The sequence below is a fragment of the Zalophus californianus genome, chromosome 8 (assembly GCF_009762305.2).
Source record: "Zalophus californianus isolate mZalCal1 chromosome 8, mZalCal1.pri.v2, whole genome shotgun sequence".
In the NCBI taxonomy this organism is placed as follows: Eukaryota; Metazoa; Chordata; class Mammalia; order Carnivora; family Otariidae; genus Zalophus; species Zalophus californianus.
This window is the reverse complement of record NC_045602.1, coordinates 88,094,630-88,120,910: the sequence shown is the minus strand read 5'-3', so window position 1 is coordinate 88,120,910 and position 26,281 is coordinate 88,094,630. Positions and strand designations below refer to the sequence as shown.

The following is a 26,281-nucleotide window of genomic DNA, read 5'->3' as shown; positions in this document are numbered from 1 at the left end:
CTTTAAATGTTGTGTACTTGGATTCATTGGCATAGCATTCCGTATTGGCCCCTGGAATAAACAGAGAGCTCCACTAGAGCGAGAACAGGGAGTGGGCTCAGGAGGGGCTCAGCCACACACACTGCCTTTCTTTGGGCTAATGGCCGCACACTCGCTCATCCTCCGTGCAGCTCCCGTCCCCTGGGCACAGACTGAGGCAGCACGGTGGATACAGTCGCAGCTCCCTAGGCCTTTCCCAGGGCTAGAAAGCTACAGACTGTACTTGTGCGCTTTCTGGTTTACAAGGCAAGGTACAATTTCCTGAAATCACCAAACTGGTATACCATGGTGATCCAGGAAACACTGTCTTCCTTCTACCAGGGGAAGTGTCAGAACTGCCAATAAGCAGAGATAGCATGGGCCCTGGGCTTCCCCCGATGTCAGTTCCTCAAGGGTGGGGACCATGTCTCTGGCCTGTGGGTTAAGAGTGTGGCCTCTGCAGCCAGGTGTCCGGGCTCAGCCACTCAGCCTGACCCTGTGAACCTCAGGAGGGTCCGATCCCTGCAGGGTGCCACAATTGCCTCATCTACACAGTGGGAACCCTGGCAGGACCGCCTCGTGGGCTGATGTGGCAACTGGACCAGTGCCTGCTCCTGGCAGGGGTGTGGGCATCTGTGCCCATCCTAACCCAGCACTGAGCTCGGCATGTCTTTATTGAGGTCTGTTGAGTGCATGAATGCTCAGATCCTTCCCAGCCTGTCGTCAACCCAGGAGACCCTGCTTCACCCACTGTGAGAGTAACAGCTGTTTTAGGTTAGAGGCAACAGTGTGGGCTCCATGGCCAACATCTTGCAGTCTTGGTCAGTCTGTTTTACTTTTCTCGAAGAGAATACCATTCCCGCCGAACAGAGTGTTTTCTCCTATATGGCTGGGTGGTACTTGCTTGTGCACACTCCTGAGTAACTACCTGCATGGCGCCTTCACACTCAAAACGCTTCTGCATAAAAGCATCTCATCCTATCGTCAGAGAGGCGGGCAGGCAGGGAACCCTGTGTCCCCATTTTAGATGTAAGTTGACTGAGGCACGGTGAGCTTACACAAGGTCATCTGTCGAGACCTCCTCAGGGCTGTCGCTCATGGAAAATAGCGCCCCCTGTGGCGGAACCAGCCAGGCTACCCCACCCCCACCCCCACCCCCCCAACCCCCGCTCAGCCCAGGGCTGTGATGGCCCTGGCTGGGTGGCAGCCAGCCCTGTCCCGCCGGGCCTGTGGCACACTGCAGGGCACACTCTGTAGTCCCGCTCAGAAGGGAGCCTGCCAGCCCATCTTCTAGTCCTGGAGAGCAGACAGCAGCACCCCGGACGCTCAGAGCAAGGGCAGACTCCCGCCGCTCTTCTTCCACACACCAGCCAAGGAAAATACACCATAAACTTGGCTCGGGAAATCTTGTTCAGAAAGCAAGCACTCCCAAGCTGGTGGTGGCTCTCTTCACGTTGATTCTGGATCACCCAGACTAGTCGCTACCTGCCTCGGCTAGGGCAATGCACTCTTTTCAGTTGCTTTTTAAAAAGGATACTCAGCACTTCCTCGGTGATCCAGCTCCCCCTCTCTCAAGAGAGGCACAGGGTAGGAGCACGAATGTGGGATGATGACAATACAATCAGTATCACGCTCATATGTAACTTAACCACATGAAGAGTGAGTGAAGCTGTCGAGAAGAGGTTTCAGTTTCCACCCCAGGACCCCTCCGTCTCCCCGAAGAGCCGTCAGAGCAGGTCTGTCCCCGGGGGAGGCCTTTGACGAACCTACATGCACCTTCCTTAGCTCGCGCTCCCCAAGGCTTGCCAGTTACTGTGCTTGAAGAGAGAACATAAAAAACGAATCCTCTTTCAAACCAGTAGAACAAGACCTTGAATGTGAAGGATCCAAGGATCCAAGTTGCTTGCTTTGTGCTGGGACTCCAGTACAGGGGAAAGGGCCTCTCCAAGGGGCACCAAATGCGCCTTCCTGGCCTTGCACCCAGGTCAGCAGCCCACAGAAATGCCACCTGTGCTGGGCCATTACCACATCAGGGGACGAAGGCGGGAGGTGTGGCTGATCCCAGGATAAAGAGCAGGGAGATGATCCACCGGCTAGGAACAAACAATCCCCAGCTTCAAAGCCTGGGCACGTGAGATGTGTGTGTTGCTGCCTCCCCAGGTTCTCGGGGCGCGGACTCTCCCCGGGAGTCCGAACTGCCGTGTGCGTGCGCAGGAGTGAAGCAGCCGTGGACTGGCACGATGTCGAAAGGGGAGAGGAGATAACAGGACGCCATCCGCTGGAAGCCAGCGGCTCCAGGAGTCTGCACAGGGCCCCCTGTGTGCAGGGGGACAGAGCCCCACTCCCAACGACAGACCCACTCAGCGAGGCTGCCAGTGGCAGTGCCCCCCGAAGAACTGTCCAGCTCTCACGGGTCCACAGCATTTTGACGAAGCCCAGTCCACATTGCACTGACCCTAGGCTCCTGTCTTGACGTGCCCCTCTCAGCCTGTCCCCTCCCTGCTCTCTCTGTGGCTCTCTCTGCAGCTCCCCTGTTCCCAGGCTGAGCAGAATGGTGGAAAGTGGAACAAGTCTGGGTTTGGGCCCAGCTCTCCAGCCTCTGTCTGTGGGGACTCAGGCAAGTCACTCAACCTCTCTGAGCCTCCATTGGCTCACGAGTTAAATGGGGAATAGTGAGGGCCTACCTTGCAATGTTCAGAGGATTCAACAAGAATGTGTGTATGAACACATAGACCTAGCCTGCGCTGGGTACACTCTCCATAAGTACTCCCAGTAGGCTGTGAGGACATCTGCCCGCAGCAAACACACCATGAGGGTTCCACTCCCAAAACACGATGCCTGAAGAAACCTTTCCCTTAGGCACTCCCCGGGTTTCCATTAGATAAGGGTCACAGAAAAGGCACTGCTTTCTCTGACTGGAAAGGAACCTTTGAGTGGGAGGACCTTGCCTTGCGTAAGAGTTTGTTTTGCCCGCTGTAACCCTGCACCCACCATCTAGCCTTGCTTCCATCTCCCTGGACACCCACGTTCCCAGCCTTTCAGGTCCCCAGGAGCACAGCATCCTCAGAAGTGAGGGCCACACGCACGCACTGTGTGGGCTTCTCTGAACCAGTTCCGTATGCGAGCATAAAAGCGTCTTAGGACAGAAGAATGTTGTTAAGGACGAGTATTTATAGTGGCGAACAGGCCATTGTCTTCAGTACACTAGCAATCTTTCTGAAGTGACTGAAAAGCTTCGCTGGATTAGCTCTGGGCAAATGCTATCGTTTTTCTTCTCCTTTGAGCTTTCCCTTTTGGCTGTGCTCAAGCTGGTGCGGGAGGGGGCTGCAGGTCTTATCTGTGGCGAGCAGCATCTCTGTGGCAGCCATCAGCGGGGCTGGGGGGTGGCCAGGGCAGAGGGGATGTGAGCAGGTCAGTAGGAGCAGTTTGGAAGCTGCCAGGTGGTTCCTTCCAGACCGCTCAGTGACTAGAAGCAACCATAAGTTCTCTTCTGGGAGCGTCTAGACCAGACTTAAACCAAGCCCAGCAGCAGCCCTGCTGGGAACCTGCCTACAGCAGATGTGCGGTCAGGACTGCCCAGGTCCAGGAAACAACTGGAAACCACTTTTAAAATGTAATCTTAGCAAAAAGAAATCAAAAGGGTGAATGAATGAACATGGTGGTGTGTCAGTACTTGGACTATTACTCAGCATTACAAAGGAACAAACTAGTTAAGTCTCACAACCCTGAGGAAGCTCAGTAATTATGTTCAGTGAGAGAAGCCAGATACAAAGAACACGTGTGGCATGGTTCCACTCCTGTGAGAGCTAGAACAAGCAGAGCTAATCCGCACTTTCACAACTGGCCCAGCGGGGCAGGTGGATGACAAAGACCTTCTGGAAGCGACAGTCAGTTATCACGACTGGGTGGGGGTTAACAGCGCGTACAGCATCAGGGTCACAGACCTGCACACTGCAAGTGTGTGGATTTTATTGTGAGTTAATCATACCTCAAGAAAGCTGATTGTTTTGGGTTTTTTTGGTTTGTTTGTTTTTGGGGGTTTTGTTTTTTAAGATTTTACCTATTTATTTGAGACAGAGGGAACACAAGCAGGAGGAGGGAAGGAGGGAGAGGCAGACTCCCCACTGAGCAGGGAGCCCGACATAGGGCTCGATCCCAGGACCCTGAGATCATGACCTGAGCCGAAGGCAGACGCTCAACTGACTGAGCCACCCAGGCGCCCCAAAAGCTGATTGTTTTTTAAAAGTATAGTCTTAGCAATAAGAACATAGAAATGTGTGCCATTAGCCAGAACAGTAAGCCATCGGCTCTTAGGAGACATGCGGACCCTGAGACATGACTTCAGTCACGTTGAACTATCCCCCTTGGATGTGCCCATCCACACGTGGCCCATGAGTGTGGAGCACACTACACGTGTGCAGTGATGGAGCTCACTGCCTCAGAAGCAGCTCTTCTCTTGCTCTGAGCCTGTGACGGTGCTGTTGGGTTTTGGCTACAGAAGATGAATAGAAGGCCTGACCACCTTGATTTCCAGGGTCTGTCTGAGGCTCAGGGCCTCCCGAGAGCCCAGTGCGCAAAGGCCTCTGCGCCAAGGGGCCGTCTTGTCTCTCTGGGCTCAGACTTCAAAGAGAGGCGTGAAGGGTGGAGCAGATTGGGGGTGCGGCGGGGGTGTAGGCACTGAGGAGCTGCGTGCCCTTTGCCTGCCTTCTGCACACCCTCAGCTCACCTTTCCTCTCAGACAGTGTCTGGGAGGCCCCCCTGCCCTGGCCTCCGCCACCCAGGTGGGAGCCGTCTCAATTACCCACAATAACCATCCTCAGAGAGCAGCAGGCTGTCTAAGGGCCCCTCGGGGGTAAATAATAATAGCAACAGTTTTTGGATCCTTCTTGCCTCATTGCTTGCCACAGCTTTGTAGCTAATTTAGGATCTATTGATCCCAGTGCCAATAAGTGGTTTATCTCCTTCAACTTCCTTTACTTAAAGGATATCTTCACCGTCAAATTAATGTCTCTTACTTGGCTGACATGGCTTGGGATCCTCGTAGTGTGTCTTCCGGTAATTGTTTTTTATGTTCTTGTTTTGCTTGTGCTGTTGGGTGAAATCAGTGTGCTTCAGATACATCCACGCATCAAGCATCATCTCCCTAACACAGCAACTATTTTAAGGTGCCAGTGCCCTGTTCTCCAGTGGACCCAGACCCAAGAAGAATGGCTGGATTCAGGAGTGACAGGGTGGCCTGAAAGTATTGCTTTCCAAATATCGCTGAGCTGCTGAGAGCAAAGAAACAAGGCCAGGGAGCTGAGAGAGAACCCAGCACAGGAAGTTCTTGATAGCACCGGAATGCAGTTCAGGAAGTAACTCACGGGTCTGTTGCTTAGAGAAGAGGACAGAGCAGTGACCTGGAGGGAGCACCCTGCAACTCTCAGTGGCTCCAGTGGGACACAGCCAGCCCAGGCCTCAGCCCACACCTGTCCTTCCTCCCCTCCCTTTCCCCGGCCATTGTGATTCCAGGCTACCCCTGGCTGTCGGCCCTTCCCTGGGTCTGTGCAGGTTTCCCGACTCCCCAGCTGGTCCCCTGCTCCCACTGCCCCCATCCCTCACCCCCACCTGCGTCCATCCCACTGTGCCACTTTCATGTGGCCCACCACATTGTGAGGCACCACCGGTGCAGAGATTGTGCCCATTTGTTTGCTCAGCCTGGTCTGGAGTGGGTGTCCAATAACTATTACATGCATGGATGGATGGCTGGAAAGATGGAAGGATGGGCGGACAGACGGACAGATGGATGGAAGATGGAAGGACGGGCAGACAGATGGATGGATGGATCGATGGAAGGACAGGTGGGCAGATGGAAGCATGGATGGCATGCCTATTGAAGTGCTGGAGAGTGGCAGCTATTACGTCTCAACAAAATTTTATGTTTATGTGTTTATATAAGAGCCCTAGAAAAAGTTGGTTACGTAATTTAAGCAATGGATTGGAGTTACAATAACTTTCCTGATTTCACTCTAAAAATGCCTTCTGTTGATTTTGATAAGGCAATAAAATAGGAACTCTTTTTAAAGCTTCACCTGGCTTTATCACTTCTATAAGATCCATTCAGCTCTGAGGCACTAAATGAAAGAGAAATGAAACTGTGAGCACATAACTTTACAGCAGGAGCTCTGGATAAGGATGATTGCTCTCCCTCTGAACTTTCCAGATGGATATTTGCTGGCCACATTATTTTCATGAGCGAGCCATCAAGATTGCGGTAGCATCCAAGCACCACATCCTGTTCCAAATGCAGGAGAGCGCTTCCCTCCTCTTCGGGCTACAGCCCCAGCTCTCGCTGCACAAATGCAGAAGCACCTGCTTAATAATGTAATTAGTATTCAGAGAAGCCGGGGCCTAGTCTGACAAACAATAATAATTTTGGTGTTTAGGGAGCGTTCTCAGGCCATGGCTGTCTACAGCACTTCATAAACAATTACCATCAGCGCTGGTTTTTCTGTAGGAAAATGAAAACTGACAGGAATGGCTGAGTCAAATAGAAAGATGTGATGTGAACAGAAATGTCCAAAATGCTGGTTGTCCTTGCTCTTTGCTTCCTTTCCGGGTTCTGCTGCTGAAGAGCTAATGATCCCCATAGAATCTGAAATAGTTTGACATGCTTATTTGTAGTAGTAGTGATCCTTCAAAGGGAAGAGCTAAAAGTAGTTAAAAATAAATGTTTTGTGTATTACATTTATCCCATTTGTGCAAGAATGTCTATTTTCTGAATATTATTTCAATTAAAACTTACAAATAAAACTTGGGGACTCTCATCTTCAACCTTCAACTCAAATCACCATAGACTTTGCCAACACCTTGTGGGAAAGCGCCAGCCAAGGGTTCAGCCCAGCAGGTTTGCCCAGAGGTTTGCCCAGCGGGTTCGCCCGTCAGCACCTCTGCAGGCCGGGTCTTCTGTGGGGGGCCCTGTCTGTGGCTTGTCAGCAGAGCAGGTGGAATTCCTCAGGTCTTCCTACCCAGCGGCTCCTCAGCCTGCACCCTGCCCCTCTCTCATTTCCTCCCACCCTCCTTGTGCATCACCCCACCTGCCTTAAAACTCTGGGAAAACCAAGGTAACTCCTCCTGCTTCTCCTTGAGAACACATCATATACACATGTGTATATGTTTACAATCAGAATTATATCCTTGAGAGAATGTATGGACACTGTCCCCACTCCAGAGATGTTGGTGAAGGTCAGTTAACCTGCCATGGCCCTGAAAATTTCACCAAGGAGCTCTGAATAGAAGTTTCTCAGGGCAGTGGTCAAGAATGGAGACTGGCCTTGGGGCGCCTGGGTGGCTCAGTTGGTTGAGCGTCTGCCTTCAGCTCAGGTCATGATCCCAGGGTCCTGGGATCGAGCCCTGTGTCGGGCTCCTTGCTCAACAGGGGAGCCTGCTTCTCCCTCTCCCTCCGACCCTCCCCCTGCTCATGCTCTCTCTGTCATTCAAGTAAATAAAATCTTTAAAAAAAAAAAAAAAAAAGGATGGAGACTGCCCTTTAAAATCCTCATGTGGTGTGATTTAAAGCTCTAAGATACCCTGATGCACTGCGTTGCAGGAATTTCTCTCAGCCTTCCTTCTCTGCCCCTCTGAGATTGCACTCCTGAATCTTGGGAGGCAGGACTATCAGCCTTGGCAAGGCTTTAGTGCCTCTGCCCCTTTCCTTGTGTTCTTCCTGACCCCTGGCTGCACTTTCCCAGGCAGGGCGGTCCAGCAGCAGGCCCTGTGTGGCAGCTTTGCCTGCCCCGCCAGAGAGGCTAAGAACAGGACAGGCCATTGAATTTGCAGGGCCATGCAAAATGGAAATGGGGTGCCCCTCCTTTAAAAATCACTAAGATGTTCAAGACGGCAAGCCCAGGGTCCTTTCTATGGGCCGGTGTGACTGCGAGGTCCCAGTCCCCTGCTGCAATGGGTTGGCCTGTCCCAGGACATCTTCCAGGCCCTTCCAGTGAGACAGACTTGACTCAAGCAGAAGTGAAAGACAATGAGTTAAGCTCTTCACACTCCAGCACTAATTAGCACTATCCAACTGGGATGGGAGTGGGGAGCTTCCTGAGAGCCATAAATCACATCAAATGGAAATGTTTTCAGACGCTCTGATAATGACCTCCACAGGCTCCTGGAGGGTGAGTGAAGGTCTGTCTCTGTTGGTGGGAAGTGGAGGCCTTCTGGGGAGTCTGGGGAGCAAAGGAATCCTGTGGATGTGTGGGGAGGAGGCCACCAGCAGCCTTCCCCCCGGGGCAGCCTTCTGCAGGAGGGGAGAGTGTGGGAGGCCAGGGAGGAGAGGGTAGTGTTGGGTGGGCAGGGAGCAGGGAACCACCTCCCCAGAACAGAGGCGGCTGCCAGCACCTCGCCTCTCCACAAAGCACTTGTGCTGAGGACCAGGGTGAGCCGGCTGCAGACCTCGCTGTCTGTCTCCTGTCCCCAGCCCGTGATGTGGGCCAGGACAGCACGGTGTCCCAGGAGCCCGGTGGGACCTCTGTCACTGCAGTGGATGAGGATGAGGGGGCATAATTGGCCAGCACCACCTTCTGAGAATTCTCTGGCAGGTGAGCCCACTGGAAAGGTGGAAGGGGCCAAAAACAGAGAGACTCACAACCCACATGCTTAAAAAGGTAACTTGGAAGCCCTCGTTCCTGCAAAGACTTCCCTGGCCCCATGGTCTCAGCCCCTTCCCACAGATTCAGGGCGGGCAGTGCCTAAGGTGTGGCTCTGTGGTTCACACCACCTTCCCAGTGAGAAGCAGCCTGTTGGGAAGAGGCAGTGTCTTCACATTCCAGGGTGGTCACGTTCCAGGGCTGGCCCCACTGGATCAAGAAGGTGAAGCCACGGAGACTCAACTGTCTGCTGGCCCCGGCGGTGACTCTGTATTCCAAAGGTGGTAGCTAATACAGAGCATGGCCTCCTTCCTGCCGTGTGCATGCCGGTGACCTGGAGGCAGCTATGATGACGTCTCCACTGAGGCAGAGCCAGCCCTCTGAGGGTGAAGGTCATCCCAAGGGCAAACTGCGTAGAGGAGGAGAGCTTTTACTTTCTTCCTTTCTTGGTTCTTTGGCTGGTCTGATCATTAAATTGACAGATGACAGATGAACAGGGGAAAAACTAATTTAATTTTGTACCTGTAGGAGCCAATAAAAATAGGAGATTCAAGTTACCAAAGCAGGCAGCTTTGTACCTTTTAGACAGAGAAACACTAAATTAGGGAGGCATGGACAAGACAAGGAAGTCTGGACTTGGTGTAGTAAACAAAGGTTTGTTTATTCAGCCTTCTCAGCCCTGAATTCCCACCTCTGGGAATAAGGATGTCTCTACCTCCTGGTGCAGGGAGGGCACCTTTCACCAGGGAGCTTTATCTCCTGCTTTCAGGGGCACAAAGGAGAGTCAAAGTGTCCTTCATGCACCAGCTGTTTCTTAACTTAAATTCAAAATAATATGCCAAAGTGGCATATTTGGGGGTGGCCCGCCCTGAACCCCATTATAGCCCAGCATGAAACTAGACCTGGGGGAGTGGCCCTTAGAAGTGTAAGTGGCCTGCAGTTCTGTGTAATTGTGTGTTCTGTGTCTTTCTCCCGGGCAGATAAAGATGCCATGGGGCAGGGACCTTGTCTGTCTGTCACTGTCCCTGGGGTGTCTAACACAGGAGCAGCTCATAGTCACTGTTGAATAAACGATGAATGAATGATGACTAACAAAGCACACAAATCCCCATGTCTAGTGCACAGTACTGGGTGGGATGCGGCCAAAGACAGCATTTGTTCCTTGGGAGAGGGTCAGAATTGAAGGAGAGACCAAGAAGCCCTTACCTGGGTCTGCAAGGAGGAATCAAACAAGGCCTGAGTAAGAAGTTAGTGGAGGTCGTTAGACAGCGCTTCTCAAGCTTTCAGGTGCACCAGACACCCCGCCCCGGCTCCGGGGATCTGGCTGGCAAAGCAGATTCTGAAGCAGCAGGTCTGCCCAGGGCCTGAGACTTGGCCTTTCCACTCAGCTCCCAGGTGGTGTTTCTCCTGCGGCTCCGGAGGACCCCCCCCACCGCCCCCCACCAGGGCAGCAAGGCTGGATGGATACGACCCTTCATGGCTTACTGTCCTCTGGTTTTACCTTACTTCAGCCTTACCTGAATATCCAGACCAGCTTGAGACTCGGAGGAAAGGTCCAGTCTGCACATGGCTGTATGAAGGGAAAGCCGCTCCCACCCTGCTCATGTCCACGGGCGAGATGGCCACGGCCTGAGGGCCATGGGCAGCCTCTTTCACCCCTGATGCTGAGGGCTTTCGAAGACCGTGTTTCCCCATACCTCACATGTATCCAGCCCCCAAGGCAAGACAGGTGCCCGTAATCCTTCCACACAAGCACACAGAATCCTTCTGCTATCCATGCGGTCTTATCAACGGGCGGGAATGCCACACGGGGCTTCTGAGAAAGTGAGGCAAGATGTCATCTCCTGGGAAGACTGCCCCTGCTGCCAAAGGAGCAGCAGACTGGGTTCTCCAGCTGGGTCCCCACCTGGAGCTGCCAAGCAAGCCACCTGACCTTCCTGAGCTGCTGCTCTTGGGGGGCCCAAGAGCAGGGGCCCGACTATCTCAGGACCCTTCTAGGAGCCAGTGTAGAGTAGAGATGTAAAACTGTCAAATGCTGTGAAAGAAGGAGGCATTACTGTTCTCTCTAAGCCACTCATGCTGGTGGCAGTAACTCCCAGCCTTGCCCGCAGTAACTCAGAGCTAAGAAGGTCAAACCCCCTCTCCCGCAGGATGAGATGCAGCCACACAGCGGTCACCACCACCCCTATTTGCTAGGAACATTGTTTTTTCCCTTTGTGGCATTTCCAAGCCACTAAGCCCTGCCACACTTGGGGGCTCCGGCATTCCTCATAGCAATCACTCAGTTGGAAAGAGAGCCAAATTACTCCATTTTCATAGAGGAGAATGTGTGCTGCCCCTCGGGGTCATAGGACTACCAAGAGGGCAAGAAAGCAAAACCTCCTGAGACCAGCCCCCACAAGAGCCCACAGTCCTACACACCTTGGCGTTCCCTTAGAATAAAAAGATACCTGTCTACATCGCGGGTAGACTGGACTGTGTTTACTTACATACAAGGCGGCAGTAGTGAGCAACAGAGGCAGGCTGTGGGGACAGACTGTGTGGGTTCAAATCCTGTCTCTGCCCCACTGCTGGGCGACCTTGGGCAAGTTACGCAGCCTCTCTGCGCCTTGGCTTCTGCCTGAGTAAATGGAGTTATAGAAGTCCCCACTGGCTCAGTAGTAGTGGGGATTAGGTGCTTAATACAGGCTAAAGTGCCTGGCCTAGTGTCTGGGAGGTACTCAGCACTCAGGAAGTGCTAGTGAAGAGGATGGTGGATACTGTGTGCTGACACCACCAGCAAATGCGGTTGAGGAGCCGGGTGCCCCTGGCTTCAGGGAGCGAGTGAGTACAGGGTGTGCCGCTGGAGAGGCCCTAGGCAGCAGGTCGGCACCACCCGGCATGTATAGTCCCTGCACCCTCTGCCCAGATGGGGACCCGGTGCCGGGGGTCTTGGGCTGTACAGGCCGGTGAGGACCTCCCAGGGAGCCTGCAGCTCCGTGATTCCCCACGGCCTCTCTCTTCACACCATCCTGCTTCACGTGCAACTAAAAGCACAGCCTGATTTCTTGAATTCTCTGGAAGACCTGTCATGGAGCATTTTATCTCCAAACAAGACTTTTCTTCACCTCTCCATTAACTGCAGTAGAGGTGTTGGAATGTGGTGTCCTTTCTTTACTTTTTGTCTTGAAATCATTTCCAGCTTACAGAAAAGTTGCAAGCATTCATTATCGTTTTGCCAGATGTGGTGTCTGTTGGCCCCCTGGTTCCCACCCTATAGGCACAGAGGGTGGTGCCTCCTCATCTGTGGGAACCCTGGCTTTCTCCGGAGTTCCAGAAGGGCTCCTGGAGCAGACGAAGTGATCCAGTTGTCTCCAACCTAGAGTTTTTCTATGCAGAGAAAGGAAGGTGCCTGAGGACAGGGGCCCCTCTGTTTCGCCCTCCCCCCACCCCAAGGCCCAGACCAGGGTCTTTTCTCATGAGCAGGTCCTCGTCCGCCTGACAACCAGGGACAGCCTATTAGAACCCAGGCTGCCAATACTGTGAGGGCCACGTAAACTCTCCCTTGCTCAGATCTTTCTCCCACTCAACTCATGTGTGTGCAGCTGCCGGAGGCTGCCTCCTCTTGGAGGCCCTCCAGGCTTTTCAATGTGTTCACATTTGCGACTTCCTTTTCACTAGGAGCGCCACACGCCCCCTGCGCACCCAGCAGTCAAGCGGACATGTGGGCCAGCCTCGGTGCTCTGTCACCTCTGACCACCTGTCTCCTTAGTCCTGGACCCTCCAGGACCCCTCTCCACCCCCTGGCCCCCCCGAGATCAGGCCATCATCATCTACTCGCAGGCTTCCTCCCTCCTGCCTTGTCTTCATCTAAGCCAGTGGCTTTCCGATTACTGATCACATCCATGTGGTGGTGTACCTGGGTCATTTTTGTGGGCTGCAACTATGTCACTGTTCCAATGGAATAAAGAAAATGGGATGGAGTAGATCGCAGTCTGTTGTGTGCAGTAAGTATAAATGTTGTTTCACGTGACTTAGTGATATGTGTGTGTGTCGGGTGGCATTGTAACATACACTTCTTGCCAGAGTGGCTCCTTCTGTCACCGCAGTGGGAAGCTGGTCCTGCCACTCTGTTGCTGCATTGCCCAGCCTTTGCTCGAGGCCCATGGCAACCTCCAGACTCTGTCTGACCTCGTGCTTAGCCACGTGCAAAGCCGTGGCTTTGCCTCCAGGCTTTGGGGCCTCTGTTCCTACTTCCTGGGAGAATTTTTCCCACCTCTTTCCATGCAAGCTCTTACCTGCCCTTCAGGACCTGGGTGAGGCTTTGCCTGCCCTGATCTCCCCAAGAATGGGTCAGGTGCCTCCAAAGGTGCAGGCCACCCGGCCCCCATAGCTTCCTCCTAGTCTGTGGTCTCCATGGGAAGCTTCATTCAGTGGCTGAAGTGGCCTTGGTGAGAGTATATTGCTGAAATTGCCAAACATGACAAATCAGGCCCTTCCTGCCCCGCACACCATGGGGTGCCCCCCGAGCATCTTGGACCTCTAGCCCCCAAACTGTGGGTGGCCCTCTGGCCCCCTCACTCTCCAGTCACCTGGAGATGGGCCTCATTCTGTGAGCCCTCCAACTCTAGCCCAGAATTGGTCCCGATTGGAGAGGCTTCGTAGTTTTGAACGGATGTGAGAATGATGCCTCAGTGGTGATGTATCTCAGTTCCATCCAACCCTCCAAGTTAACAAACCACAAGCTTCCTGAGGCCCACACCTCTGCCAGCTACCCTGAACCTTCTGGTTTTATGCCGAGCCCCAACCTCTCCCTGGAGCTCTTTGAACCAGGGGCCCAACCACACTATTCCCTGAGCGTCTCCCAGCCCCAGTCTCCAGAGGTCAGCCTGCTTGGTGTCAGCCAAAGTCTTGCCACAGAGTGAGGATGTTATAGGGAAGCTCTGTGCTGGAAATGCACAGACTGGAGCTGAGGTGGTGGTCACAGCAGTAGAGGCCAAGTTCAACTTCAGGAATAGTCAGGCCTCCCTTCCTCCCCCACATGAGGTAGGCATTCCTCTTACGTCCATTTCATGGATAAGGCACTGAGGCTTATATATAACTGAGGAACTGGGTGGCTACACAACTTGCCAAGATGTGATTCAGCCCTTGCTCTTAATCACCGCCCTTTTTTTTCCCCCTGTTTGGTTAATGGCCCATCTGGGACTACAGGCTGAGGTCACAGAGGGAAAGGAAAGGAAACATGCCAGTAATCCCAGAGGCACTCATCTCTCCACGTGCGCCCACGGTTCCAGCCTGTTCTCCCACCTGTTCTCCCCTGACCCTTGATTGCGAGCTCACGCAGGGGTAGTGAGGGTTAAGCCAGAGGGGTACCTGGGCAGGGGTCGGAGGTCCACAGTCGTCAGCTGTCATTTTCATGGTGGTGGTGTTGTTCTAGGAAGAAATAGTGCTGAGGAAGGAATGGTAGAGTCTGTGGGAGGCAGGGGAAGCAGTGAGCGAGGGCCAAGTGGGCAGCACTTTCCTGCAAAGGGCTTACCTGGTCCCAGGTCTCTGTGCTGTCGTGAAAGTGGCCACAGGCACTAAGCCACCAAGACGTGGCCGTGAGACGAGGAAAGTATGCTTCCCATACTGGGCGGGCGGTGGTGGATTCACCTGCGGCCGCGCCCTGCAGCCCTCTGAACAGAACACCCGGCAGCCAGTCCGGTACGCGGTGAAGCAGAGCCTTGCCTATCGGTGGACAGGGCACGGGAAGAGACATCTTGCTGCCGCCTTCATGTCTCCATCACTGTCCGAGTTGTAGGGGCTCAGCTCTTTCCACTCGTACCTCTGACAGCTGCGGGCCAGGGCGCTGCCCTGCTTGGGGCACTGGGGATCCCCCAAGTAAAGACAAGCAGGAGGTCACTTCTAGGAGCAGCTTGGGCCCCCCTGCTCCCAGGCCAGGCTAGCTCCCGAGTGCAGAGCTGCGTCTCCAGGGAAGTCAGGCCTTGGCAACAGAACCCTAACCAGAGGCCGCCCTCACCACCCTCTGCCACCCCAGTTCCCTTCTTTGAGAACTGGTAGTCCTGATGGACATGCACCCGACCCCACAGACTTTGTTTCCCTTGTGTATTTGTTTTGCTTTTCTGTCTTCTTGGGTTCGCCTGGAAACATCTTTAATGAGTCTCTAAATAAAAGCTCTAGGTTGACACTAAGGTGCACCCTGCCCAACCCTTCTCTGTGTTTATAGGGAAGCCCTCCCAGACTCAGCTATAATTAGAAGTCAATTAAATTAGAAACCCTTAGTATTGTTCTTGGAAGGCCTCCAGGGCTGCAGCTCTCCTGGGGAGAGCCTCTGGCCTGGCTGCGCTGCACTCATCCCTGCTACCCACCATCCCAAAGCCAGGGCAGGGCTGTCAGTCGGGCAGGGAGCCGGTTCCTTTGTATCGTACCCTCCCCACCTGGCGGGACTGCGGGTCAGGCCTCCCTCTGCCTCCTTCCCTGCCTGCCCCAGCTTGCTCCGTTGCTAGAAGGAAAACACCCAGAAGTTCACTGCTGGGGTGGCTGGGTGCTTTAATCTTGCCTCAGTCCATTTAGTGTGTTTCAAACGTAAATGTGGCACTGAATTATAGACAGCAATCATGCTAGAAAGCGAGAAAAAGTAGCTTTTGTATCTCTTCAAGAGTTTCTGGAAAACTAACCCTTCCCCACAGGCCCCCGATGGTACTCACAGGTGAGAACACCTCCAAGGTAAGCAGGGAAAAGATCCCAGAAAGATCTAGGCCCCCGGGACCCTACCCCATTCCCAGGTGTCTCCAATGGGGCCTCTGTCTCTGGAATCACCCTCGGGACATCCTTCTCAGCCTGTTCTCAGAGCAATCAGATGCTTCTTCCCAAAGCGATATGTCTTTACTGCCTTTGTTACTGACCACAAAGTTCACACCTACACTTGTACATCATTCTGACACTAAGAACTGTATGGAAAGGGAGCCTTCCCCATAACCCCCTTGGTCCGTAGTCACCCCAAACCTATTTCACCCCTGCCAAAAAAATCTTTGTTGAAAAGTTAGTGGATATCACTCCAGACCTGCTTCTGTATATACGGAAGCCTTTACAAATACAAACCCAGAGCTGTGCCATGTAATTTCTTGTAGAGCCCCTCACGGTGTTACACAGAACTGATGTTCCATTGGAATTTTTGCTACTTGTGATGATAAACAAGCACAATATCTAGGGCTCTGCCTGGATTTTATCCAGCCTCTCCTTTTGGGAAGGGTGGGCCTGGCTGCTCCACATCAGGGGATGGGATGGGGGTCACCGGTGTCCTCCCAGAGGAAGCCACAGCCGCCATTCTCAGGAGGACACCGGAAGCTGGAAGGTGGACAAAGCTCTTTGGGTCTGTCCTTCACTGGCCTCTCCTACATATTTAGGTATAGGATGCTTCTCCTAAACCTGCATTCTCCCTCCAAATCTCACTGAGCAGGACGCTGAATCCTGGGGGATTTGGAAAAGAAGACTTGTCTGTACATCCACAGAGCTTCCTTCCCCGCAGGCCCCCGGGCCTCCCACTCACTGGGCCTGCTTTCCCCTTTCTGGGTCCTTCCCCAACTCCTGACTTCTTGGCCCTCTCTCTTCCTCCAACTCCACTTCATTTCCAATAAATGATCTTCCGACTGCTTTGCTCCGTAATGCCTTTAAGATATTGTATTGAATGGGGGTGCCTGGGTGGCTCAGTCGGTTAAGCATCTGACTCTAGGGTTCGGCTCAGGTCATGGTCTCATGGCTTGTGGGATCGAGCCCTGAGTCTCCACATTCCACGGGAATCTACTTGGATATTCTCTCCCTCTCTCTCTCATAAGTAAATAAAAACAGAAAATAAAATGCTTAAAAAAAAAAAGATACTGTATTAAAGAACAAAGTTCAGGGCTTTTCTCCAGAAACAAGAATGGATTTCCCATTCGTCGGGTCTCCTGCTTCCAGCTAGCCCGCACAGTCTTTTTTGTGTGGTATTAGGAGTTATGGGTTTCCGTGAGCAGAGACGGCTCAACAAGATCAAGAGGGTTCCGAGGGTTAATGTTCTTGGGGGTGCTTCCCAAGGCCCAGTCTGACTCCTGAGTCCATGGTTTATTCTGGAAATTTCCTCACACAACCCAGCCATCAGAAGAGGGCACGTGCTGTTTTGTCTGGAATTCACCCCCAGTGTCAAAGCAAGACAGCAGTGACCTAGCAGTGGCAAGTGAGGGATGTGGGCGCTCCCGCGGGCCCGCCACTTGTCTTTGTACAGTCAGGCTCCCAGGTAAAACTGCTTTCGGTTAGAAACACAGGCCTCGCATCCTGACGATGGAAAGGTGACACACAATACCTCCTCCTTCAAAGTAGTACATTGATTTAGCAGCTGGAGAAAGCACCTGAACGCCTGGGCCACAGCCACCCTCTGTCCATTAAGTGGCTGTGTGGCCCTGGACAAGTCACTACACCCTCTGGGCTTCAGTTGTCTTGGCTATAAAATTAAGTGTACTCTCTTAACCACTTTGATCACAGCCTGTTCTCAACAGGGGGAGGAAGAACCTACCAGCGGGGCTGGGAGGATGGGCAGTGGGGTGGGGAGGGGCTGGGCCAGGCTGTGGGTCCTGGTACTATCTCCAGGGGTGCCCCAGAGCCTGAGGATCGGGACCCGCCTGGAGCACCCCTTTACACTCTGTGTAAAGCCAGGCTTCTTCAGATGCCGTGAGCAGGTGAACATTTTGTCATCGCCCCGTCTTCCACAGTAGGCCCTCCATGCACTCTAGTCCTTTCTCCCTGGAGGGATGTGATACTGGCAGGGCCATGGACAGAGTCAGCCCAAGGGGCCTGGGCCTCAGCTTAAAACCTGCCTTTCCTTTTAGGGTGTATTCGCTTCCTGCCCTGCTTTCAGGGAGGCCCCTCACCCCCGGTGGGACATGGTGGAGGCAGCTGGACTGAGGGTGGGGGCTGGTGGTGGCCAGTCCGTCTTGGAGCGGCTCCGGCCGTGCAGGCGCCAGGGTGCTATGAAGTGTGTCTTTCAGGCAAAGCGGCGGGAGCAGATGGCCCACGCGGGAGACGGCAAGCGGATGCCCTGGCTCCCCGTGCTGGTGGTAAGTGCAGCCTCCCCCTGTGAGCACCTGCAGTGGCCCCGGAGGAGGCTCCGGTGGGAGCTCCTCTACTTCCCATGCTGCCGGAGGCGGCCAGTCCCTTGGCCTCTTCCGCGTTAGGTTTACACAGCCGTGCAATGGGATTGATGCTGCCAGCAGCCCCTCACCGGGCTCTTCCAAGGGTGCAGCAGCCCCTCACCGGGCTCTTCCAAGGGTGCAGAGCGCTGAGCAGCACCCAGGTCAGATAAGACTTCTTGGTGGCTCCCTTTCTGGGGTTCCATGGATAGATGGAATGCTTCTTTGTGTTGCAATATACACAACCCAGCGCCTGTTGGTGACCACCATGCCTGTGGGTCCCGCCGCTGAGAAAGACCCAGGCTTCTGGCGGAGAAGAGGCCGCATGTGACAGAAATCCACTGTTCTGGAGGCTCTGGGAAGAGGGCCACCTCCTCCGTGACTTTGGGGAGGGTGGAAGCAAGACTTCGTGAGTGAAGGGCATTTGGAACAGGCCTAGAAGATGAGATGGAGTTTTGAGGGAAGGGTCTGGGGGACCAGCAGTGAGGCCAGCTAGCAGGAAGCAGGATGGCCTGCCCAGTTCACTAGCTGCAGTTGCTGGGACCTGGCACCACATGAACGCCGAGTGACTAGCCGGTCCCCCACCCAGGCTCCTTCCCCTGCAGCGGCTGCTCAGGGTGCCCACCCAAGTATGCGTGCGTGTCTCCAGGGAGGCACAGAGGCCAAAAGGACACCCTTTCTCGTGGCAGGTGTCGCTGCTGTGCTCGGCCAGAGCAGAGTACTCCAACTGCGGTGAGAATGAGTACTACAACCAGACCACGGGGCTGTGCCACGAGTGTCCGCAGTGTGGCCCGGGGGAGGAGCCCTACCTGGTAAGGCCCCTGCCAGCCGCCCCTGGGCCCAGGGAGCTCTCCTCCATCACACGGGTGGTGTCACCGTCGCGTGTATATGGCTCTACGTGTGGTCCCCAAGCTAAATCAGGCCGGTCGCCCGTGGGCCTCAGGTGCCGTGTTAAAGGGTTTAAGCAGCAGTGAGCACAGAACAGTGCTTCCCTGGCGTGAGAGATGGCTGGACATTTGTAACAGATATCTCAGGAGTTGTTTCCATTTTTTTTAGAGGACAACCATTTTCCTACTCGACCTTGATCAGATGGGTTTCAGGGCATCTGAATCGGAGGCATGACTAACGTCCTGCAGTAACGGCATGCTGACTCCTGAGTGTGGCTTCTCCCTCTCCTGCGGGAAAGGCTCAGCATGTTGTTAAGGGCTAAGAGAGACGCCCCCAGCATCAGCATTCAGGGCTCTTGTAGAGAGCCAAGAACGTCAGAAGCCCCTGGCTGTGTCACTGGCAGGTCATCCCCTTAACTGGCTGAATTTATTCAGGGACCCTCGGGAGCAGGGCAGCGTCTGAAGCCCAGGAGCACTGGGGAAAGGAGCTCAGAGTTGGAGGCACAGGGGGTTTGCAGTTAGGACAGGTCAGGGAGCCAAAGCCCAACAAGAGAAGCTTCTGGAAACAGCCAGTGTGCCCGGCGTGTACAATGTATCCAGTGTGCCCCAAGGACTACAGGTCCAGTCATGGCAGGTACAGCTGGCGTACTCACCTGTGTTCCTCTGTCCTGTTCCTTGGCCAGTCCTGTGGCTACGGCACCAAAGATGAGGACTATGGCTGTGTCCCCTGCCCGGCGGAGAAGTTTTCCAAAGGAGGCTACCAGATATGCAGGCGCCACAAAGACTGCGAGGGTTTCTTCCGGGCCACCGTGCTGACGCCGGGGGACATGGAGAATGATGCTGAGTGTGGGCCGTGTCTCCCTGGGTAAGCATGGCCGCTGCCAGGCCTCACCCCAGGACGCTTTCTGCAGAAAGCCCTGAATGTCTCAATGGCGAGGCCCCAGGGAACGTGAGCACCTCAGACTACAAAGGAGCGTCACTCCTGCTGGCTCTACGAGGGGCAGCTCCACAGGGAGGGGGGCACCTGTCTGGAGTCAGGAAGCATGGGGTCTAGGTTGACCAGTCCTGCCACCTAGAGGATGGGCGGCCCACCCAGGCTCAGTTTCCATGTCTCTTAAGTGGATGTTAGTCATAATCATAATAATATCTTCTGACAACCCAAATCAAACAAATTTGTTGAATACTTTAAGATAACACATGTGGAATGCTTTGAAGAAAAGGAAACATATATACTGTATAATACACTGTCTAAATCTAGTGTTTTTGGTATTCTGGAAAAATCTGAGAGTAAAAGCTATTAATAGGAATATGTGAATCATGTGGTACCTATAATTCCACTACAATTTGGTTATGTATCAAAAGTTTTCCCAAAAAAGCAAAGTGAAAATGTTGTTAGCATGGAAGAAAGATAAAATCTTCCTTCTGACCGGCAGGACACATTAGCAAGTTCTGCCTCGGAGAGGGAAGGGTAGCCTTGACACCCAGGATCTACCAAGCCACGGCTCTTGCTGCTGCCTCCCTCTAGTGGCTACACAGCACAGTGCTTGCAAGGGCTACAGATAAAAACAAAACAGTGACAAAGGCTACAGGGTGGTAGAGGTGATATAGGTAGTACAGGTGGTGGTGGTGGTAGTGATGATAGAGGTGGTGATGATGGTGGTGATGGAGGCAGTGGTGGTGATGATGGAGACAGTGGTGATGATAGAAGCCGTGGTGGTGATGGTGATGATGGAGGTGATGATGGTGATGATGGAGGTGCTGGTGATGGAGGCAGGGGTGGTGATGATGGAGGTGATGATGGTGATGATGGAGGTGCTGGTGATGGAGGCAGTGGTGGTGATGATGGAGACAGTGGTGATGATGGAGGTGATGCTGGAGGAGATGGTGGTGATGATGGAGGTAATGGTGGTGATGATGGTGGTGGTGATGATGGAGACAGTGGTGATGGTTGAGGCAGTGGTGGTGATGATGGAGGTGATGGTGGAGGAGGTGATGGTGATGACGGAAGTGGTGGTGGTGGTGACGGAGACAGTGGTGATGATGGAAGCAGTGGTGGTGATGATGGGTGGTGTTGATGATGGAGGTGCTGGTGGTGGTCGTGGTAGCAGTGGCATTTTGAATGGCACACTATACTTTGCAACCCACTTGTGCACATTATCTTCTCTGGATCATTGTACTGAATTAAGAGAAGAAAAAAAGTAAGAAGGATATATTCAAATAAGAACATGAGGCATTAGTCTGTAAGAAGAAGGAAATACAAAGAAGGCAGAAAGACCCACCAACCTAAGAACAGATTGGAATTGAATAATAGTTTAAAATGAGGAGATCTTACAAACTTGCAGAAATTAACCTTAGTTCAAATTTGTTACAGAGAAGCATTGATTCCCATGGCTTTCACCTTCCATCTTTCTGCTGGTAACCATCCCCCACCCCTACTCTCTCCAGTTTTCTGTCTTCAGTTCAGACCTACCTCCAGAGCCACAGACCTGCATTTCCAAATATCTGCTTGACAACTCCATGTCAGTGTCCCTGAGACAGTGTGTGATTCAAACACAATGGTTAAATGAATAAAGAAAGCAGGGGAACCTTACTGCAGAGGCTTATTTTTCAATATGCAAAAAAGCAGATAGCTATACCTAGGGAAGATATTAAACTGTCTCTTGAATAATAGGATAAAAATAAAAGTTTTGTAGCTGACAGTCTTCAATTTATTTGTTGAGGTTATTGCATTGTGGGGGATCAACCAAAAGGAACATGTTAGAAGAAGCAGAATCGAGTCATCCCCCCACCCCCATGAATGGGTACAAGTGTCCATTGAGAGACTGTTCTGCACAGATGCTGTGCTTGAATGAGAGAAATTCAGTATGATCTTCCTATTAGGTGGGTAGAATTAGGCTCTGAGAAAGTGTCTGCTTCCTGGAACTTCATCTTCACTAGTTTTTATTGGTGCAGGCATGACATGACAGAGTTTCATGGACTAACTATGGGTGTGCCAAGGAAAAGCATGCACCCCTTGCCATGTTCACCTTGGAAAGCAAATAATCCTCTTTTCAAAATCTCAACTCATTCTGAGAGCCTCTCGGTGTGAGAAGCTGACCTGACATTCGCAACCTAGCCTAACTGCTCCTGCATTTTAGTAAACACATGAATTAAGAGCCTACCAAGTAGGAACTAGTGAGGCAAAGAGGAAAGACATGGTTCCTCTTTTCTGTGAGGTAGGGAGACAAGGAAATCAGTGACCACAGTGTAGTGTGATAGGTGCCCACGGTGTTCTAGAAGTCCAGGAAGGACCCCTCCCTTCATGGTTAGGGAGGTGGGTTGGGAGGGGTCTCAGAAGACTTCTCAGGGTGACGTTGGGATGGTGGGAGTTAGTCAGGCTAAGAATTAGGACAGAGCTCTCCAAGATGTTCAGAGCAAAGCTCAGAGGGGCAAGCCACCTGATGGGATGTGGAGCTGAGGGTCCCAGTGGCAGCACGGAAGGCGCACCCACGGGGGTGTGGAGAAACCAGCAAGGCGCGCAGGGGCCAGAGGGGAAATGGCTCTGGAAGATGATGCTGAAGACACTGGTCTTTTAGCTCAATGCTGAAGCGGGCCACCATGCAGACTTTAAGCTGGTAGAGAACACAACTGGGCAGTACCTTGGAAAGAGGCAGCAGTGAGGAAAATGTGCTGCTAGGGAAGACATGGGAGCCCAGGGGCATTGTGAGAACTGGGGCAAGATGGGAGCCTCGGGTGTTGGAAGGAGAGGGGAAATTTGAGTTCATTGGAAGATAGATACCATGGACTGGAGTTGTAGACCGAGGGCATGTGGGGTGTGGGAAAGGAGATCTTGAAGAGGAATCTCAGATGTCACCCTCGGCCAGCTGTGTGGACAGTGATGCCATTTGCTAAGAGGTGGGATACAGGAGGATTAGGATTAGTGGAGGGAAGGTGGAGGGAAGGTGGAGGGAAGGTGGAGGACCCCTGTGTGCATTTGGGGTGGTTGTAACATCAAGACCAAGGTATCTGACAGAAGCTCAGGTCGGATCTGGAAGGCATCTCTGCATGAATGGTGTGGGCGTCGATGGTCCAGACAGGCTCCTCCAGTGAGGCAGCTTCATAGAGGGGAAGCAAGGGTAGGTGCAGAACGGAGCCTTGCCCACAGCATTGCTGGCTCTGACCCAGCCATGCAGCCGTGGCTCAGACCATGCATGCAGCCCACGGCGGTCTGGGAGATTCAACCGTGATATTATTCCAGATGGTCTAAAAGGGGCAGTGATTATGAACTTTGAGCAGCCTGTTTCATTCTTACCTAGATCCACAGAGACTTTCTAGCCAGAAAGCACAGCCCTGGGACCAGTGCATTACCTAACCCTGCCCTGTAGGCAGGGGCCAGCGTGGTCACGAGAAAGGCTGTTCTGTGGCAGTGAAGACAATTTCCTTGGCCCTCACATATTTCCCAGAAAGAGGATTGCCAGTGGAGTTGTTGTGCATGCCCTGTCTCTCAAAGTCTTCAAAAGATAAGGGTAACTATCTGTAGAATTAGTGGGGAGGCTGACATCTATACTCTTAAAAGGGTCTTCCCAGCTCTGAAGTCTTGAGTAACTCCCTCCCTGCTCCGTGAGAATAGCAACCCGATTCTTCCACGCCTTATCTCCAGCCCCCAGGACACTTGCTGAGTGGGTGAAGGCCGCTGTGCTGTAGACACATCTCCACTTGCATCTCAGTGCGTCCTCACATTGCTCCACGGATATGAAGATGTAGTTGCTTTCCAGTTTGGCCTTGTCATTCCCAACCCCCGAGGGCACTGCCACGAAAGGCCCTACTTTATCTCTGGTCCCCCAGCCTCCTCCTACGGGCTCTGTGGAGCTTGGTGCATGTCAGCGGAGGGCGCCAGGGCCTCCTACCTCCTGTTACCCGCCCTCGGTCTAGGGAACAAATAAAGCTCTCATGCTGTGTCACGGGGGAGGATTACAAGGGGTTTTGGTAAGCCGGCCCTGTTTGCTCGGTGAAGGGCTGCTTTCATTCCTGAGTCCGGGTGGCTGCCAGGCCGCAATGCAGGCCACCTCAGAGTTGTCTTCCTAACGCCACAGGTTGCCTTGGCCCTGGCCCCCTTGTGGTTTGGCAGGCACACGCTCCTTCTTTGCCCTCTCTGCTGTGCATCAGTATGTGGCCGAGATGCTGGCAAAACAATGAGCATACACCGCTTTCCTGTTGAGCAAGGCTGCGTGGGAGGACCAGGAACAAAAACAGGAGAATAGGAAGGCAGCTCAGGTTGGATTTCATAGCCTGCCTCCGCCCTGCCAGGGCATCATCTTACCTACGGCTGGCTGTGGCCCATCTCACCTTCTGCTGGCTGGCTTCTACTTCGTGTCTCCTCCCTTCAAATAAGGCATTCTGGGGTGGTTGGAGGACCAGGTGAAGGACACGGTTCTGCATGACACATTGTGTGGGAAGATGGAGCATCTGATGGCTCAGTGGCATCCATTACAAGCTTAGGAAAGGAAATCTTTGGGGGAAATCTATATATCTATTGACATGGAGAAAGTCAGTCCCTTCATAGAAAATTCTAGAGGCCCCATTTATTTTTAAGATTTTATTTACTTATTTATTTGAGAGAGAGCGCAAGCGCGTGCGCCCATGAGCAGGGGGAGGGTCGGAGGGAGAGAACGAAGCAGGCTTCCCACTGAGCAGGGAGCCCAATGTGGGGCTCGATCCCAGGACCCTGGGATCATGACCTGAGCCGAAGGCAGACACTTAACGACTGAGCCACCCCGGCGCCCCCAGAGGCCCCATTTAACCTGTTTTATCTTGGTCTACTTACCTTAATCAACCTTTGAGGAGAAAAACAAAGAAGAACTAAGAAAAGTCTAAACATAGATGCAAGTGTAGGAAATTAGGCCTCTACAGAAAGAGGGAGGGACCCGACGACAATCTTTGGCGGGACTCGGGCCCCTGAATGAACACCTGGCTTCAAGCTGATGGGAATCTCTCAGATAGGCACCCAAACAATTACTCTGCACTCCTGCACAGCCAGGGTGAAGAGAGAGATCTGGGTGTAAGCTACAGCAAGAGTTGCTGAGGTTAGTCCTGAGGAGGAAACTCTCACCTTGAGAATGTTCTGCGCAGCAGTGCGTGCCGGGAAATGGGTGAGGTAGTCAACACACCGACTCCGGCAGTGAGTTCCCGCAATGGCCGTCTGGACTGACTCATTTTTTTAGATGGATTGCCTTTCGGTATTTTGTTTCTTGGCTAAGTTATTTAATACGTCACACATCTTGGTCCAGATGCGCGGTGAGGACAGGAGGCCCAGCTGACGCTGTTGCGAGCCCCGTGGGAGTCAGCCAGAGCCACTCGGGATGAGAGCGAGAAGGAGCAGTGTGCTGAGGAGGGGCAGCAGACTGGCCCCCTGGCATGCATGGAGTGTGGCACAGAGTGTGGGCGCCCTGCAGAGCCAGCGAGGAGCTGTCCTGAGCCGGGGGTTCTCCGCCCGCTGGGTGGCTGCACTCTTCATCTAAGACAGAGCTCAGCACCCGGGGTTAAACGGGGTGGGCCTAGCTGTGGTTCTGCTTTTTAAAAAGGGAGGAAAGAGGCACAGAACTCCCTCAGGGCTTTTGTCAGTCTGTGAACTTTGAACTTCCACGGAGAAGAACTTCATCTCATTCATTTTTCCAGCCAATGTTGACCTGAAACTGTCCCTCCTCAGTACCCAGCACAAGTTCCAGGAATGCAGATATGAACGGGGCTGGCCTGAGGGACTCCCAGGCCAGCCACAGAGACAGTCCTGCCCTGGCAGGGGACTGTGCTGGAGGTGGAGGTGAGGAGTAACTCAGAGCCCCAAGTGCCAGCACTGGGTCTGGATGTTAGGCATCTGCCAGCTGACCTGGAGCTTGTCACCCCCGTGAGGCCACACACAGACACAGGCCGCCTCGTGGGAGCAGACGCACCATAGGCCACCGCACTGTCGCTTCCTGCGTCCCAGGCACAGATGGCTTCTGGAGGGTGGCAGAATGTGTGTTTGAGAGAGGCTTTTTTCCAGAAGGCTTAACTGGAAAACTGGCTGTTGTGGCTTCTCTGAGGGGTGTTTTGAGATTGGTTAATTAATGTTTACGAGATACACAGGGGTCTGAGGATAAAAGGCCCTGAGGAAGGGCAGGGAATTACGATCATACTGTTATTGGTAATGGTCTAGCTCGTGGCGGCTGGAGTCCAAAGACCCCCCCCCCCCCAGCACTCCTGCCACGCTGCCACCTACCCTGCCATCAGTGGGGGCCTGAGTGTGCATGGCTAATAAAACAGAGATTAAAAACCAACCATGGAAAAATCCAATAGTGGAGAGGGATTTTTCATCTCTTGACTTGTAATGAGGAAAAACTTTGGCACCAGCTCACGTTACTTAATCGACCTCTCATGATGTGATAAATGGCTCCATGACCACTGCCGAATGTGTGTTTATGGAAAGCAGGCACGCGCCAAGGGAAGTGCCAAAACCTGCAGGTGGAAAGGAGCCTGAGCTGTGAGTGCCGGAAGCGAGGACTCCTGGGTGGGTGGGGTGACAGGTCCTGTGGAGAGCTCTGACCCAGGGTGCAGAGCTCTGCGGGGAGGGCGTTCTGAGAGCTAGCATGGTCAC

The 26,281-nt window shown here is 53.2% G+C and overlaps 1 protein-coding gene across 6 annotated transcripts in view; it reads left to right on the top strand.

Annotated features, from left to right (window-relative positions):
- Positions 1–26,281, top strand: part of EDAR (ectodysplasin A receptor) — a 94,015-nt gene that overhangs the window by 40,495 nt on the left and 27,239 nt on the right. For 5 of the 6 annotated variants that reach the window (XM_027622339.1, XM_027622341.1, XM_027622338.1 and 2 more), the window contains exons 2-4: positions 17,645–17,713; positions 18,475–18,597; positions 19,356–19,537. In XM_027622339.1, the coding sequence (XP_027478140.1) occupies positions 17,663–17,713; positions 18,475–18,597; positions 19,356–19,537 (356 nt within the window). In that variant the 5' untranslated portion in view covers positions 17,645–17,662. Of the gene's footprint in view, positions 1–17,626; positions 17,714–18,474; positions 18,598–19,355; positions 19,538–26,281 lie in introns of those variants that run through there. The other variant, XM_027622342.1, reaches the window with a different exon arrangement.